This window comes from Oncorhynchus nerka, linkage group LG3 (genome assembly GCF_034236695.1).
Source record: "Oncorhynchus nerka isolate Pitt River linkage group LG3, Oner_Uvic_2.0, whole genome shotgun sequence".
In the NCBI taxonomy this organism is placed as follows: Eukaryota; Metazoa; Chordata; class Actinopteri; order Salmoniformes; family Salmonidae; genus Oncorhynchus; species Oncorhynchus nerka.
In genome coordinates, this window is record NC_088398.1 from 155,139 (window position 1) to 174,029 (window position 18,891).

The 18,891-nt window shown below is 43.7% G+C and overlaps 2 protein-coding genes across 4 annotated transcripts; one reads left to right on the plus strand and one right to left on the minus strand.

Moving 5' to 3' along the window:
- Positions 1–434: 434 nt before the first annotated feature.
- Positions 435–17,399, minus strand: LOC115146826 (ribonuclease P/MRP 38 subunit). Of its 3 annotated transcripts, none has more exons than XM_065006714.1 (3): positions 17,228–17,399; positions 15,765–15,920; positions 435–1,789 (listed from the first exon to the last, which is right to left on the minus strand). In XM_065006714.1, exons 2-3 carry the CDS (start codon positions 15,768–15,770, stop codon positions 908–910), a joined length of 888 nt encoding a protein of 295 aa, XP_064862786.1. In that variant the 5' UTR covers positions 15,771–15,920; positions 17,228–17,399; the 3' UTR covers positions 435–907. The 3 variants fall into 3 exon arrangements, with proteins under 3 accessions (XP_064862786.1, XP_064862779.1, XP_029544708.2); XM_065006707.1 differs by having other exon boundaries at positions 15,765–15,964; XM_029688848.2 differs by lacking the exons at positions 15,765–15,920; positions 17,228–17,399 and adding an exon at positions 2,307–2,396.
- On the plus strand, positions 2,998–12,697 carry LOC115113755 (acyl-CoA-binding domain-containing protein 7-like). The gene is made up of 4 exons (XM_065006722.1): positions 2,998–3,160; positions 5,418–5,535; positions 5,838–5,900; positions 12,386–12,697. Exons 1-4 carry the CDS (start codon positions 3,149–3,151, stop codon positions 12,451–12,453), a joined length of 261 nt encoding a protein of 86 aa, XP_064862794.1. The 5' UTR covers positions 2,998–3,148; the 3' UTR covers positions 12,454–12,697.
- Positions 17,400–18,891: the final 1,492 nt, after the last annotated feature.

The window sequence follows — 18,891 nt, forward strand, 5'->3', positions numbered from 1 at the left end:
GAAGCTGATTTACAAGTTACATCAATAAGGGATCATAGCTTTCACCAAGTCAGTTTGTCATGGAAAGAGGTGTATAGTTCTCATTCTTACTCTGTCCTCACGGGGAGTTACTTGCTTTTAGTGTTTCTGAGGTGTGGCTCTGTGAATGTGGTCTGCATCTGGGGCTGTGCCCAAACCAAGGTAATGGTCAGGTTCCTCTGCTCAGATGTTGCTGGTACATGCCAGATCTTACAATGCCTGGATAGGTATTTTGCGTATCAGCTAACCACGTTATAGCAATCTGGTGCCCGACAGTACGGCCGATGACGTGGCACACAACCATTGGTTGATGCATGCAACGTCTGAGCAAGGGAAGATGACCGATGTCAATGGCACAGAACACTGGGCATCCAAATAAAGATGACTGAAATAGAACTGATGGCCAAAACCGTGAATCTGAGTCAGCCATGTGTTTATTAGTCCCAGGGGCGCCTTGAGTGTTGGATCTGTTGTGGATGTGTACTTCAACTTGTTTGAATTTGAGCACGAGACAGTTTTTACAATGCAGATGCACCCAAAATCCTTGCCTTATTTAACATGTTTAAAAAAAATATATATATATATATATATCAATGTGTAGTTTTGAAAGGACAAACCTTTCTCTAAAAGAAATGAGGAATTCGAACCAGCAGTGTTTAAACAGGACCTCATCCAAATACTGAATATGTTTCAAATACTCACGCAAGCTATACCAGCATGATGGAATAAACTCATCTAGACTTTAAAAGATACATCTGAGTGTGCTGTCTAATATTTCATTTAAGTCCTCCATGGGATTTTGGGAGTGTTTCCTCCAGATTGGTAGTAGAGATCACCTCCAATCAGCATCCACTACTGTTTCATGTCATCTTTTGTACATAAATTGCTTCTACTTTTTCTTAGTCTTTGGTTTCCGTATTTTATAGGGGTTCAGGATAATCTTTTTCACTTTAAGAGGCTGAAGTACGCAGGATGGACATTCTGTAATGTCTGGAGAAGTGTCTTCAATTTTCCGTTTTTGGCCTCTTGTCTCCTCTCCCTTTTCCACCTCCATTTGCCCTGCAGCTGTTCCCTCTTCCTCTCCTACCTGCCCCTCAACTGTTACACCTGTTTCACTGAGAGGGCTTGGTATCCAGGCAACCTGCAGAGCAGGCACTCTGGGTACAATGGCTTCCACAGTGTCGGAAAACGTCCCATCCTCGTTCCTGTCCCCTTGTCTGAATCCCAGTGCCAGGACGCACTTCAGCCCCAGCAGTCCCGCCACACTCTCACTGAGACGCGGCACCTGGCATGCCGCCACGCCCCGCGTCCGGCACAGCGCTATCAGGTGGCTCGTCATGTGCGGCGGTTTGACCGACTTGCACACGAGCACCAGCCGGAGCTGGTTCCTCTCCAGAGCCTTGGTGACCTCATTGATGCCGATGGCCAGCTGCCTCCTAGCGGCTATGTCAGTCCAGCCTTGCTCTCTGGGTTTAACAGGACATTCCGGTGTTACAGCGTCGAGGGTTATCTGTGGGGGCTCAGCTACAGAGTCATGTCCTGTAGGTGGGTTCTTATTTCTCTTTTTCCCCCACTGTCGAAACCCTTTCACCTCTTTCTTTTCCAGGCCAGTTGCTGACAGTTTGCTCTTCAGAGTGTCCAGGATGAAGTGTACATCATCACTCTGCAGAGGGCTCCATTGCAGTCTGTAGGGGGAGTTCAGGGACGTCTTAGCTGGGATCTGCTTCTTCCGCTCCTTTTTCGACACTTTGCCTGGAGTGGCCATCTTTATCTGGAGTGAAGAAAGGAGGAATTCACATGAACTGCTGACTCAACTCCCATGTTATCACATTTACCTGCATTCTATTGCTCTAGTTTTGTGGGGTAGACTCCTTGAATGTTAATTCACAGTAGTGATTGAGGGATGATGCTGGGGTGGGGGCTTAAACCCTGTTAGCACAGTACAACCTTAGTTTTTATAGCAAACACCAAAAACATATATATATATCACTACAGCCTTTGGCTATGAGGGTAGATCCATCAGATTACATTGTCAGATAAAGTAAAATACGGGCTCTGTACTGTGGTCCTCTAACCTGTATGTACAGGTAGTAAGTTTGCCCTGTAACAATGTTTCCCCCTCTATCACTACTACACATCACTTAGTTATTCAGCGACAGACACATTTCCCTGCATGTCTATAGATATAGTGAGTAGTTTTAACAAGTTAGCAAACAAACCTAAATTAAACATATCGAGCTGACAAACTGCCATAATTACTTATATACCCACAGTCGTCGGGTTTTTACCTCAATTATAACAATTAAAAAAGCAGTTGTAGGTCAGTGCGCACAACTAATGTGCTGTGTCCATGGGCGCAGCCATATTGTATGTCTGCGGTTGATGACGTTTCAACATAGCCACGCCCCTCAAACGCTCAAATAGCTAACCTATTTGGCCGCGAGCAAAAGGCCACCAAACAATCTTATATTATATTAACAATTTACTAAGAAAAACCAAAGCCACTTAATAACACTAGCTACAAAGCATATGACCCATCAGAACCACTGGAAACCACTGGATGCTACCAAGCCTTCCGTCTCCTGAATCAGACCCTCAGATGCACAGTCTTCTGAATCAGAACCACAGACTGCTGAATTAAAACTGAGTGGAGTCCAGCTGAGCTCCAGTAGGATGGCAGCCTACCATCTCTCATCCTCCATGAATCACTGTTTCTACATCCAAATGACAAAATATATATTTTTACCTAACACTGCCTCCAAATGCTAAACATGCCACAAATTCAATCCAAGTGAATTGTCCCTATATCAGAATATTAATTGACATACACAATCAATTTTATACAGTATGATTTGGTCATGAAACGCGAAAAATCCAATATTGACTTGCATTGATGCGAGTGTCCTTTTTAAATCTTATTTTAGCGTCCTTCACGCGCCGCGTCTCAGTATGTTTGGTCAGCCAATCAGCTGTCTATCCACCCCACTGCGGTCCGGACTCCCGAGGCGTTGACCGATATTTACTGTAATCTCCCAGCCTGTTACAGCTGCAGTCAGAGCTATTCACACAGCCGAGAGGACACTTTGGGATAATACTACCTACAGTAGCCTACGGAGTTGAACTTTGCGAGATGTCTCTTCAGGTAGGCTATGTTTTCCCTGCACACTTGGCGGACACATCTATCTAAGTGATGAGTCGATCTAGATAACGGGGTTAGGCCTACGTTTTTATGAGAGATACGATTGGTCGACTGATGTGGTAGCTGGTGGTAGGTAGGCTTGTACATACACATATAGACTACGTTTACCGTTATGTTCTTTATTTACTGAGTCATTGCTGTATATTGTTTTAAGTGCGTATGAAATTTAGAGCTCGATTTGCTGGCCATCTCTGAATGATGCACAAGGATGCAGGGGTGTATTGGATACCAGCTGCCGTCATCAACAGAGGCCCTTGAGATCAATTATTAATGTTTCTACAGACTAAGTATGCAGTGCTGTCACGCTTCCAAGACCAATAATAGCTAGGCTACTGTAACCTATTAGAATTAAACATTGCATGTACTACGTATTATAATTAAGCAATAATGTTGTTTCTGTGCTGCTCCCACTATGTACACAGCACATTTTGCAGCGTTAAATCAACACTTAAAGAGTTAATTTTATCTACTATCTCAGAGTACATATGGTCCCACTCTACAGAGTGTAAAAAGTACTTTTGTTATAACACTTAAATGTAACACTCCTGAAAGTGTAAATAATTAACACTGCATTAAACTTGTCAGTGTTACTCAAATGTAACACTATGAGATAATGAATTATGTGTTATTTCTGTTCAACACTAGTGTTGATCAAGAGTTAACTCCTATTAGTGTTAAACAAAAACACTGTTACACTGTTTTGGGTTTAAAGCCTAATTTGCATGTTTCACATGGTGCCTTTTCTTTTTGAGGGAATGGTAGAGTTACCACCCATGACTATATTTGTTAGTGACAGAGACATTGTTGTTGAATTATTTCATTTTAAAGGCCTGTGGCTTTCACCAAATAATTACCTAGCTGAATGTTATCATTCAAATTAAACTTGACAATACATTACACATATCATAAGGCCTTACTTTGATGGCCTCGATTTACCCTAACACAGTGGTGTTAAGAAACTCCTGGTTTACGGGCTACATTAGGCCTGCAAGTAACATTATGATGGCTTGCAAAGTGATGTGTAGTTCTTATTGTAATCCAGCCAAAGTAAAGATATCCAACAGTTGGAATTTTTATTCACCCGCAACCTACATTCAGAATGACTGTCAGGGTTAGGAAACTTGATTAAAAAAATACAACCTAAACCATTTGAATAGAACAACTATTTCAGTAACGGGGGGAAATAAATCTAACCAACTGATACAGGGGCTCCCGAGTGGCATTGAGGTCTAAGGCACTGCATCTCAGTGCTAGAGGTGTCACTAGAGGCGTCACTACAGACCCTGGTTCGATTCCAGGTTGTATCACAACCAGCTGTGGAGTCCCATAGGGCGGCGCACAATTGGACCAGCGTCGTCCTGGTTTGGCTGGGGTAGGCTGTCATTGTAAATAAGAATTTGTTCTTAACTTGCCTAGTTAAATAAATATAAAATAAATAAATACAGGTGTGCCAAGCTTGTAGTGTCATACACAAGAAGACGCGAGACTGTAATCGCTGCCAAAGGTGCTTCAACAAAGTACTGAGTAAAGGGTCTGAATACTTATGTAAATGTGATATCTGTTTTTTATTTTTTATAAATGTGCACAAATGTCTAAAACCTGTTTTCACTTTGTCATTGTGGGGTATTGTGTGTAGATTGATGAGAGGTGAAATGATTTAATCAATTTTAGAGTAAGGCTGCAACGTAACAAAATGTGAAAAAAGTGAAGGGGGCTGAATACTTTCCGAATGCACTGTACACCCCTTTTTTTTTTTGGTTGTACAGTCATTTGATCTTACTACAATGTAAGTTGGCTCAAAACCAACCAGAAGAAAGTTGAAACAACCAGATGATTTTACAGGGTCAACCTTCTTGTGGTTGGTTTTGGGCCAACTTAACATTACACTGTAGTCAGATTGAATGAATGTACAACCAAATAGTATTTTTCATTTATTAAAACTGTTTCCTTTCTGATTAGATGAATGTGCCCATTGTCCTATTTAGCCTTGCTGTTTTTTTTTATTGGAGATCTGTGTAAAGTAGATTATTCATGTGAACAAATTGGCATCGACAGGTCTAAATGGAATAAGGACCCACTGTTTGGCTGCTCAGTAGTGGGCAGTAATAGGCTGTAGTGCTGTAGATTAGGTTACATTCTGGAGTTTCTGTGCTGTATTGTTTTCCCATCTTTCCCTCCATTCTTCCATCTCTCTATGCAGGCAGAGTTTGAGCGAGTAGCAGATGATGTGAAGAAGGTGAAGTCCAGACCTTCAGACCAGGAGCTGCTGGACATGTATGGTCTGTATAAGCAGGCCATATTTGGAGACATCAACATTGGTATGGAATTTTCTTTGTGCCATTTAAAACATGCTAATTGAAATACATCATTGTACAGAACATACACAAGTGAAAGGACCATTACAATTATATGGAGAGAATAACAATTATTTTAGCAAATTCTGGGTAGATATGGCGCATATCTCCCAGATATCAGAAAACTGCTTTCCAAAATGGCCATATCAGATACCCACACTAGTATTGGTAGGACAATAGAACATAAAGCCTAACCTTAAATCTGGTCTGGTTCTTTACCAGTCACCACTGATGTCCTAAATACTGTCCTCTCTTGTTCTCCACAGACAAGCCAGGCATGTTAGACATGAAGGGAAAAGCCAAGTGGGAGGCCTGGGATTCTAGGAAAGGTAAAATAAAAAGATGTTGTCTTCTCTCAGAATGTAAAAAAGGAATCGCCTCCACACTAGCCCTCCATCCGATACCCTTGTTTCAGTCTTTGGAACATTCTAATGAATGATGAACATTTAGTGAACAGAATGCTACAGCAAGGGGTAATGATAACCCCCATCTAGAGATTGTACTTGGCATTGAAGGCTGCATTAACCATTCACCAACACTTTTAACTGAATGTACACGGGTGCATTGCTCTAATTTGAATGTATGTTACCAGAATTACAGTGGTAAGAATCCAAGATGGTAGCCAATCAGTCTGTCCGTTTGTATGTGTGATCCTTGAGAGCAGAGTTTAAGAGTTTTTATGTTTTAATGACCCTGGTCCTGTTTACAGAAGCAAATACTTTTTATGTGAAGGTGGATGCTGTATATAACAACTATTATTTTTATATCTCAGTCTCTATTTTACGACATTTATTAATACAAAGATTTCGGATAGAAGAGGCCTTTATTTTTTATTACACCTTTCTGGAGTTGGAGCTCGCCGTGTCGGGAGCGTCTGTCTGCGCGCAAGGCCTGCTACGCGAGCGCAGGTGCGCATTGACGACTAGGAGCGGAAAAGCGGTTATCGGATTGGAAAACCTGATGGGAAAATCTACCATGTTATACACAACGTCTACTGGTCGTTGCACACATGTGCTGAAATACCTATAAAACCGGCATTATATATCTGTTACTGTGCCTGCTCTTTACTCCATGTCATCCTGGATTAAATATGCTGAATGATCAATGGGTGAGTGAATTATCTTCCGTTGTGCCCTACAATTTAAAATTCGCAAACACTCCGACGAGACCACCAGGAACTTGGTCTTTCTCTGCAATTACATGTGTACCACTTTCAAACGCAACTGGACCTACACTTGATGGCATACTTCCAAAATCTCAAACTATTTAATTACTTTTTTTTTATGTGTTGAAAAACTCCGTTTGTTTTATTGACAATGGTGCTGGCTCCGCCAAGTCCTCACGTATTGGGCAATTGAGATATATTGTTGTGCTTTTATTGATGATCTCTGGTTATGTGAGACCAAACCCTGGGCCGGTAGATACTATGCAATCTTTACCGACTCCCCTATGATTTTAAAAAGAGAGCAGGTTTAGGCCTCTTGCATGTTAATGTCAGAATATATTTTTAAATAGACATGATTAGAATATGGGCCAAAACCGTCAAATGCTGACATAATGGTTTCATCAGAAACTTGGCTAAAGAAATGTGTCAAATAACTGGATTTCTATTGATGGATACACGGTTTTTAGAACGGATCGGATTAGTAAAGGACGAGGGGTTTCAATTTACGTTAAATCCGAGTTTAATGCCTCTGAAATTCTCTCGATTACCATAGCCAAACATTTTGAATTGCTTGCGGTTAAAGTGAACATATGAAATCTCGCGTCTTGTGACGGCCGGCCGCCCAACAACCTGCCCGCTTGACCCTATCCCCTCCTCTCTTCTCCAGACCATTTCCGGAGACCTTCTCCCTTACCTCACCTCGCTCATCAACTCATCCCTGACCGCTGGCTACGTCCCTTCCGTCTTCAAGAGAGCGAGAGTTGCACCCCTTCTGAAAAAACCTATACTCGATCCCTCCGATGTCAACAACTACAGACCAGTATCCCTTCTTTCTTTTCTCTCCAAAACTCTTGAACGTGCCGTCCTTGGCCAGCTCTCCCGCTATCTCTCTCAGAATGACCTTCTTGATCCAAATCAGTCAGGTTTCAAGACTAGTCATTCAACTGAGACTGCTCTTCTCTGTATCACGGAGGCGCTCCGCACTGCTAAAGCTAACTCTCTCTCCTCTGCTCTCATCCTTCTAGACCTATCGGCTGCCTTCGATACTGTGAACCATCAGATCCTCCTCTCCACCCTCTCCGAGTTGGGCATCTCTCCGGCGCGGCCCACGCTGATTGCATCCTACCTGACAGGTCGCTCCTACCAGGTGGCGTGGCGAGAATCCGTCTCCTCACCACGTGCTCTCACCACTGGTGTCCCCCAGGGCTCTGTTCTAGGCCCTCTCCTATTCTCGCTATACACCAAGTCACTTGGCTCTGTCATAACCTCACATGGTCTCTCCTATCATTGCTATGCAGACGACACACAATTAATCTTCTCCTTTCCCCCTTCTGATGACCAGGTGGCGAATCGCATCTCTGCATGTCTGGCAGACATATCAGTGTGGATGACGGATCACCACCTCAAGCTGAACCTCGGCAAGACGGAGCTGCTCTTCCTCCCGGGAAGGACTGCCCGTTCCATGATCTCGCCATCACGGTTGACAACTCCATTGTGTCCTCCTCCCAGAGCGCTAAGAACCTTGGCGTGATCCTGGACAACACCCTGTCGTTCTCAACTAACATCAAGGCGGTGGCCCGTTCCTGTAGGTTCATGCTCTACAACATCCGCAGAGTACGACCCTGCCTCACACAGGAAGCGGCGCAGGTCCTAATCCAGGCACTTGTCATCTCCCGTCTGGATTACTGCAACTCGCTGTTGGCTGGGCTCCCTGCCTGTGCCATTAAACCCCTACAACTCATCCAGAACGCCGCAGCCCGTCTGGTGTTCAACCTTCCCAAGTTCTCTCACGTCACCCCGCTCCTCCGCTCCCTCCACTGGCTTCCAGTTGAAGCTCGCATCCGCTACAAGACCATGGTGCTTGCCTACGGAGCTGTGAGGGGAACGGCACCTCAGTACCTCCAGGCTCTGATCAGGCCCTACACCCAAACAAGGGCACTGCGTTCATCCACCTCTGGCCTGCTCGCCTCCCTACCACTGAGGAAGTACAGTTCCCGCTCAGCCCAGTCAAAACTGTTCGCTGCTCTGGCCCCCCAATGGTGGAACAAACTCCCTCACGACGCCAGGACAGCGGAGTCAATCACCACCTTCCGGAGACACCTGAAACCCCACCTCTTTAAGGAATACCTAGGATAGGATAAAGTAATCCTTCTCACCCCCCCTTAAAAGATTTAGATGCACTATTGTAAAGTGGCTGTTCCACTGGATGTCATAAGGTGAACGCACCAATTTGTAAGTCGCTCTGGATAAGAGCGTCTGCTAAATGACTTAAATGTAATGTAAATGTAAGGACTCCCACATCACTGTAGTCGGCTGCTACAGACCGCCCTCGGCTTCGGGAGACGCTCTTAACTCTCTTTCTGATGTCCTGCACAAGCTAAATGACCCTGAATTCATTATTTTAGAAGATTTGAACTGGGACATGCTTACATCTGTATCTGACTCTTTTAAAGAACTGTGTGACTCTCTGAATCTAGCTCAATTAATTAATGCGCCTACAAGACCGAATCCCAGAGCACCTAACAAATCAACGCTATTGGACACTATTCTAACGAATACCCCTCACAAATACACATCGACTGGGATATGCTGTAATGATGTCAGTGATCACTGTGCAAATGCTTGTTAGAAATACAAAAGTGACCAAACCCCGCTGTATTTTTAAAATACATTTTAGACAGTTTGATGAGCAAGCTTTCGTTCTTACATGATCTGTACCATTAATATTGACAGTCTGATTCCCGATGTTGACACTGCCTGGGACTATTTTTATATGAGATTTGTGATAAGCATACCCCTGTGAAGAAATGTGGAAGGAACAATTCCTGGTTTTCAGATAACTTGGCAGAATTAATTAGAAAGAGAAATGTATTGGGCTCAAGCTAGACATACAAATGCTCCTGTTGACTGGGCCTCCTTCAGAGCCTAAGAAACAAATTCCCAGGAAGTCCGAATCATATTACTATTTAAATGCAGTCACAAAGAACCTAAACAACCCTACCAAGTTCTGGAAGCGAATCAATTCAGTGTCAGGTTCTAATGTATCCCCTGGCCTTCCTGACCATTTAATGATAGATTCTAATGAAGTGAAGGATAACAGCCCATATTGTAGGGGTTTCAACAAGCACTTCATATCTGCTGGTTCAGTTTTTGATGATGGTGGGTCCCAGGCTTCTGTTACGTCAACTATGATATAGGCCCTCGTGAACCATTTTAACTTTGAGCCTGTTTGTTATACTGAGGTCTATGAAGCATTAAAGGCTATAGACACTAAAAAGTTTGCAGGTCCAGACAACCTGGACCCCTACCTCTTAAAGATAGCAGCTGGTATTATTACTGAACCTGTGGCTCACACTTGAGTCTCTTGACCAATTCCACACCCAGCATTTTGAAATCTGCTTATGTCCTTCCACTGCTAAAGGGTGGAGATCCCTCAGATGCCAATAACTATCCTCCCTATCCTGGCCAAGGTCTAAGAATCCCTAGTGAACTCGTAGTTAAAAAATCTCTTAATTGAAAATAACATACTGAGCAGTGTTGTCTGGCTTTAGATCAGGGCACAGCACCACAACTGCAGCTATGGCCGTGGCAAATAACATACTGAGCAGGGTTCAGTCTGGCTTTAGATCAGGGCACAGCGCCACAACTGCAGCTATGGGAGTGGCAAATAACATACTGAGTGAGGTTCAGTCTGGCTTTAGATCAGGGCATAGCACCACAACTGCAGCTATGGAAGTGGCAAATAACTTACTGAGTGAGGTTCAGTCTGGCTTTAGATCAGGGCACAGCGCCACAACTGCAGCTATGGCCGTGGCAAATAACTTACTGAGTGAGGTTCAGTCTGGCTTTAGATCAGGGCATAGCACCACAACTGCAGCTATGGAAGTGGCAAATAACTTACTGAGTGAGGTTCAGTCTGGCTTTAGATCAGGGCACAGCACCACAACTGCAGCTATGGAAGTGGCAAATAACTTACTGAGTGAGGTTCAGTCTGGCTTTAGATCAGGGCACAGCACCACAACTGCAGCTATGGAAGTGGCAAATAACTTACTGAGTGAGGTTCAGTCTGGCTTTAGATCAGGGCACAGCACCACAACTGCAGCTATGGAAGTGGCAAATAACATACTGAGTGAGGTTCAGTCTGGCTTTAGATCAGGGCACAGCACCACAACTGCAGCTATGGCCGTGGCAAATAACTTACTGAGTGAGGTTCAGTCTGGCTTTAGATCAGGGCACAGCGCCACAACTGCAGCTATGGAAGTGGCAAATAACATACTGAGTGAGGTTCAGTCTGGCTTTAGATCAGGGCACAGCGCCACAACTGCAGCTATGGCAGTGGGTGGCAAATGACATCATTAATGCACTTGATAAAAAGCAACATTGTGCTGCTCTGTTTGTGGATTTATCAAAGGCCTTTGATTCAGTTGACGATGAACTATTGCTAGCTAGACTCAGAAACATTGGTCTCAGTGAAGGGGCAGTAAATTTGTTTAGGAACTATCTTTCTGACAGAACAATGTGTATATACTGACAATCACAAGTCTAGCTTTCTTGAGATTAATAGAGGTGTGCCCCAGGGTTCCATTTTAGCTCCTGTGTTGTTCTCAATTTGTATGAATGATTTGGGAAATGGGATGCAACCAGCAAAGTTACATCTATATGCAGATGATACAGTCATATTCATGTACTCCTTCTCTAGTTGAAGAGCTCCAGGCTGCTTTCAGTCACTGCAGGCCTCCCTTTATGGCCTCAAACTGGTCTTGAATATACAAAAAACTAAATGAATGACCTTTACCAGAGCTAGAACTCTGCCAGAGAATGTTAGCATTGTCACTGGTGGCTTATCCATTGAAAAGTGTCATCCTACAAATACCTAGGTATTTGGTTGGATGACAAGTTGTCCTTTAAAGTTCATGTGGATAATCTTGTGACAAAGCTTAAATTGAAATTGGGTTTTTATCTTAGTAATAAGGCTTGCTTCCTGCTTATGGCTAGAAAGAAGCTTGTTCAGGCCACTTTTCTTTCCGTGATTGATAATGGTGACTTGTTGTATATGCATACAACCTCCGTCTTACAGAGTCTGGACTCTGTTTATCATGCATCCTTGGGCTTTATTACAAATGCCAAGTCACTCACCCACCATTGCACATTGTACCAAATGGTGGGTTGGACCTCACTTTATATGCACAGAAATATCCATTTGTATGTGTTCATCTACAAAGCCCTTTTTGGTAAACTCCCTCTGTAGTCTGGTCTCCTTCACCACCAGCAGTTACCATTCCTGGTCTGCTAGGTGGTTGCTACTTAAAGTCCCCAGGACATTCACAGTATTAGGCAAGACTGCCTTCTCTTCTTGTGCACCAGATGCATGGAATAATCTCCAATCCATGCTTCATCTAGATATGTTAGTGCCACTGAATGAATTTAAAATATTGACGGGAGACTCTGTTACGGAGGAGTGTAAGTGCTTTTTTTAGGCTGGATCATGTTGCATTCTTGTATGTTTTAATTCTGTAGTGTATTGATTGTTACTGCCTTCTTGGCCAGGTCTCCCTTGAAAAAGAGACTCTGGGTCTCAATGGGCTTTTACTGGTTAAATAAAGGTTAAATCAAAAATGTAAATGTTGTATTTGTGTTCTTATTTTCTAGGTATGTCCAAGGAGGATGCCATGACAGGTTACATCGCACTTGCTAAGGAGATCATCAGCAAATACTAACATGATGATGAAGTCGTATCCAGGGTGTGACTAGAAATGGTTATTATGAGGAGAGCTGTAATCTCATTCAGCCACAAGCCATAGGTTATGAGAAGCTACTGCATGAGGAACATGATACATTTTTTTCTCCTTTAGATTGAACTTTCTTGACTTAAAATGTGGAGTTTTTTAAATTTGATATGAACCCCTATGCACTTTTGGGATGTTGAATTTATGATTTAATAAAACATTGTTTTAAATTATGCTCAGTCTATTTTATTTGTAGATGTATGATGATAAATGAGGGCAATATTCTATATTTTATATGTTCCTGTCTTCTTACCTCTAACGATGACACACACACACTATTGAGATATCAACACGGAGTGATTCATTAACAATGCAAAAGCTCACTAAGCATGAAAACATAATGAACAGTGTTTTCCATAACATTATTTGATCAAATAATGAGTTTTTAAAGGGTAGCTCTCACTCACTTACTCAGACAAGTAATGTCCCCACCACCCCCTGTAGCTCTGCGGCCCTCCTTATAAATATCTCTGCTATTAAGCCCTGTTGGCCACCACAAGACCTGCAGGGCTAGTTTGCAGCCTAGGTTGAAAATAAGTCATTATTTTTTAACCTAGTTAACCTAGGTTGCAGCTAGCAACTTTAATTTACTTGGTTGCCTGGAAATCACATTTCTGGAACGGACGTGTGCCTCACTTCCTGTTTGTGTCTTTGTAGCAGAGACCGTATGGAAATTCCATTCCTCCATTATCTCTGTTGTAGCTAGCTGGTATGCAATGAAATGGCGCTTCCTACTGAAGTTAGCTAGCTTTAAGCCATAGAACATCTTTGGGCTGTTATATAAATTGACATGTGTTTTCTACTTTTTATTATGTATGTAAGGGTTTTAAAACCGACACTGTTGATTGGCCAGACAGCAACGGTACCACTGAAGAACGTTAGCAAGTAAGTTAGCGAGCTAGCTAAGTGTGCTGAGACTTGCGTTACATCGACGGACTTCTATCGCCTGTTCCAATACGGTTCGTGACTGCACTGTAAAAACTTGCCATAACAAACACAAGGACTGGGTCAGATATGTTTCACCAACTTCCATTGAGAGATCCGGACTGATTGAGGCTATGGCAAGTTGCCCTGAACATTGACGCCAATACTCCGACTGACGACCTCAGAAAGTTACTAGTATGCTCAGAACATTTTTCCAGGTGTAAAGAAATGCTATTTCTTATGCAGGTGACCAGCATACTGCTATTGCATTGTTATAACTGAGACAACACATAGCAACGTATTTTCACAGTAAAGCATGTTGGATCCCCTACAGGATAGCTCCCACATTACACACTAACTGCCAAACCAGCGCACACACATAATCTCCTTTCTAGCCGAACATTGTGTGACCAAGAACAGACAGGCCCGAAGAGGATTCTACGATGACGGACAGACAACTGAGCCAATGGCGGAAGACTACAGACTACACCCCAGCCTGAACCAATCCAAAGATCCGATCTTCTAGAATCAACCTACTTTCTGTTCCACATATAAGGACTGTGTAAATTGTTAACGGTCTCTTTTCCTGCTGGTTCTGTGCGAGCTAACGGAAGAGCCGTAATTACGCTGTACCAGATATCTTTACTCTGAATAAACTGTCGCTTGTCATACAATTTACCACTTTGTCTGAATCGATCCTTGACCGGCTCACCCTTCTACATATCTAATTATCAACACAGGGAACTATTATGAGAGCATGGAACTGTCAAGCAGTAAGATAAAAAGTTATGTCCCATCAGTGGGCATTCTATGCACAACATGTAGGCAAGCCATAGGAAATCTTTGGCCAAGTCATATAAACGGACATATGTTTTCTAATTCTATATTATTGTGTTAAGAGGGAGCCATGGAGGACAGACATCATGGTTGGTCAGGAGAGGGTATTAGCACAGTCACTGTTGATGGGCCAGATGGCAGCAGTGCCACTGAAGAATGTTGTCCGTCCATTGAGGAGGAACAGTGCATGAACATTCAGCCCAGAAGCTCAGATGAGTTCATTAAACCACGGAGAACAGGTTATGATGCTGCTGTATGAGATGGGTTTCAGCATATATATGAATCAAACACACTTCCATCATGTAGCCAATTACACTGTTCTCTGTTTTCCTTTGATTAGGTGAGTGAAGTGTCAGTGGGCCTGCCGCGTGAATACAAAGACGTAGACAACAGTTGTTCCCTGAGGATGGAGAGGAACGGGTCTGTGAAGCAGGAGACTATAAGTGTTGCCTCCTACAGCGAGGAAGAGAAGAAGCTGTTGGCTGCCATGGTGTTTGAGAAGGGGGAACTGGAGCTGACTGGCTCTCTGGTGATGGAGGTGACTGAGGTTCTACAGTAAAGTGATGCAGACACTGCACCCAACAGGGAGGAAAGGGCTCTGTACCTAGAGGAGGAGAAAGGAGATGAGAGACAGACAGATGAAGGGATTGCCCAGCAGAGAGGAGCAGCAGGCTAATGCTGAGTGTGAACCCTCATTGGAGCCGGAGGTATCTTTAGATTCTGCGAGCGACGGCGTGCGAGATACGGAGCGAGCGAGCCAGCCTACACTCCACGCCGACACAATAAGCTGTGTGTGTGATGGCCAGCCTGAGGAGCCTGTTGGGTTTGACAAACTCTGCATGCGGTTCCACGACCTCAACAGTTATGAGGAGCACGTCCGTTGAGAGCACTCCAAACGCTCACGGCCTCTCTGTCCTGACTGTGGCATCCTCATCTCAACGTTACTCAGTGTGGAGCACCAGTGTGAACAAGTTCAAGCTGTTCTGTCTGTGGGAAGCGCTGCGTGGATGAAGCTGGCCTTAAGCATCACCAGAGGCTTCACCATCAAGAGCATGTCTACTCCTATAAGTTCTGCCTCAAGCACTTTAAGGCCAGGGAAGACAAGCGGACCCACGAGAAGGACAACCACCGGGTCAAATGCCCCTGGGGATTTTACAACATCTTGAAACGGAACCATCTCAGAGAGCATGAGTCCAAGAGACATTTGTAACACGTGCTACAAGGAATTCCCCCAACTTAACAAGCTTGAGAGGTACGAGCTGAGCCACAGTGACAACAAATCTTTCAGGTAGGTGTTTTATACTGCATACTCTGTTAGTTTGATACTGAACACATCTCCCTCTGAAATGTATGTTTTGTTTGTTTGTATTATCAGCTGAAACTGGACTGCAAAGTGTTAATGTTTTCCATTACGTTCTGCTCCTGCTAGGTGTCAGGTGTGCCAGCGTTCCTTTGCCCAGGCCAGCCAGCTGAAGTCTTACCTGCATGTCCACACTGGGGAGAGGCCCTTCCAATGCCAGCGCTGCGTCAAGAGCTTCAACCACAACGTCAGCCTCAACAACCTCGTCACACGCTATCACCAAGGGGAGGGAGGGAGGTGCGAGAGCGGAGGAGCAGGCGACAGTGGAACTATGACCCTGAGGAGGAGGAGCGTCAGAATGAGAGTGATTCTGACTTTGACCTGGAGGAAGAGGAGAAGACAGGGAGTAAAGGGAAAGGTAGTGGAGGAGGGGGGCACTGGTAGAAGCCTCTAGGAGAGATACATGTGGACACTGCTGTTGAAAAGCTGGATACATTATTATCACCACCCCAGAGAGGACCAGACCAGAACCAGGAGGCACCTGACGGTGTCATTAAAAAAAGTCTTATCGGTTTTGTCATGACCATAATGTTTTGGCTTTGAACATTACTTAGAACTCTTGAGGCTGTTGTTTTTTCACTTCTACAGTTTTGGTTTAAAGATATATATTGTTAATGAAAATGTGTTTCACTGTTCTACATCATCAAATGTCAAGGAAAAATCTGATAGGTTTGTGAAGTGAATATGTTACAAAGAATTTCCTCCCCACAGATGTTATTGGCTGATATATTGCATATTGAGTTCTCCTGGCTGGACCGGCCCACTAGTTAAGATGTACAGAGATAAACTCATCTTGGATATAACCAGCGAGGAAGCAAGAGGCTTGACTCCGCTCTAAAGTCTGTCAGTACGAAAATAGTGTTAACCAGTGGAAGTGTTGAATTTGGTCAACAGTTAAATAAAGGTTACATAAAAATAAACAATGATTTGTTTTATTTGCTATTATGTTTAATTTGATTGAATTGAAGTTTCGTCATGTTTATATCCATATGAATTTACTGATAAGTGGGAGCATGTGGCATTTTGGAAACTTGGAGAAAAACAATTTTATAATGGAGTTGTGCTTGTTGTTCTCACACATATCTGCCCTCTCATTGGCTAGAATGTTTATTTAGTCATTTATTTTACCCCCAGTCCAGTTGAGAGCGACACTTCACCTTTTGAGTGTAGTTCGCCATAAAACCCAAAGAAGAATACATAGCTCTTGCTCTGTGCCTACATTCCCGCACAGTAGGTGGCGGAATGCACGTAAACGATTGTTTGCGGACCGCCTTGACATCGAAGAAAACTCAGCTGAGTCACAGCGATAAAGGGATTAGTTATAAATATCTTTGAATTAGTCCTTTAACTATCCCTATATTTAGACGTCTGTCAACATGGCTGACTCTCAGAAGCATCCGTTAATTTTATACCTCGGTAATCCTGCACCACCAGAGACCGCTTTAAAACTTAAAATTATTCGATCAGCAGCCAAGAAGCAGAACGACAAGTCCCGAGGACAGACCCGAGTAAATTTAAGTGTTTCGTTTTAACTATGGCGCGTAAAATTCTCTCTCCCCTTCCTCGTCGTTGCGATTTACTTACTAGTTGAGGTTTCTGCTCTTCGCTCCGTTGTCAGTTTAGTTGACAGTTCACTGATCTTAGTAGCAGTAGCACTTATTTGATTTGTGTCCTTCAAGGCAGCTGTCAATGTTCCCTTTAGGCTGTGTTTTTATTTGATGACGGTTTGATCGCGGGGGAGGCACTAGTAATATCTGCACTTTTCGGTTTGGTTATTTGTTTTAAGTGTATTAGTCTGTAAAGAAATCTCTGCCAAAATTCGTCATCTCTCCCATGTCTTATTCGATTGGTAGTTGTTCAGAAATGTTTATTGCTTGCCTACAATTTACTCCCTCCTTTATGTTTAATATAACACACATCCATTATTAATGTCGGTTGACGTGAAGTTTGTTCTATAGAAAGTATTTGGCAAAGTGATTTATTTATACACTACACTTGAAACAAATAGCCAAATCGAAAATGGCAGACATTACTAGTGCCTCCCCCGCGATCAAACCGCTATAAAAATAAAAAACGAAACGCACCCCCCTCAGAAATTACGCAGAAATTCACAACGGAGTGAAGAGCAGAGATCTCAACTAGCAAGCAAGTCGCAGCGATGAAGAATTGAGTTTGTGCGCATTCACGTCTACTAGGGGGAGAGAATTCTGGCAAGGGGGAGATTTTCAGCACAACACCGGAATTTATATGAGATGCCCTCAAATGTTTTGCATACAAGCAATTCCATGGTAAAGGAATTGCGCTCAGACACTGATTATTCACTTAAAAGGTAGGCTAAATAAAAACCATTGATTTTAAAAGTTTAACAAACCATGCAACTCTATGCACAAGGACTCGGCCAGCTACCAAGGACTGTGGGCTCTCCTCCTTGGCCGACATGAGTAAGACATTTAAGCGTGTTGGCTGGAGAGTTTGCTGACATATTCAATCTCTCCCATCCCAGTTTGCTGTCCCCACATGCTTCAAGTTGTCCACCATTGTTCCTGTACACAAGTAAGCAAAGGTAACTGAACAATAGAGCCACAGTCTGCCATTGCACTGCCCGATCCAATCTGGACAAAGGGAATAGCTATTTAAGAATGCTATTCATTGACTACAGCTCAGCATTCAACACCATAGTACCCTCCAAGCTCATCATTAAGCTTGGGGCCCTGGGTCTGAACCTTGCCCTGTGCAACTGGGTCCTGGACTTCCTGACGGGCTGCCATCAGGTGGTGAAGGTAGGAAACAACACCTCCACTTCGCTGATCCTGAAGAGAGGCCCCACAAGGGTGCATGCTCAGCCTCCTCCTGTATTCCCTGTTCACCCATGACTGCGTGGCCACGCATGCCTCCAACCCAATCATCAAGTTTGCAGACGACACAACAGTAGTAGGCCTGATTACCAACAATTGCGAGACAGCCTACAGGGAGGAGGTGAGGGCCCTGGGAGTGTGGTGCCAGGAAAATAACCCTCACCAAAAGTCAACAAAACAGAAGGAGCTGATTGTGGACTTAAGGAAACAGCAGAGGAAGCCCCCGCCCATGCACATCGACGGGACCACAGTGGAGAAGGCTGAGGAAATTTGGCTTGGCACCTAAAACCCTCACAAACGTTTACAGATGCATAATTGAGAGCAACCTGTCGGGCTGTATCACCGCCTGGTATGGCAACTGCATTGCCCACAACCACAGGGCTCTCCAGAGGG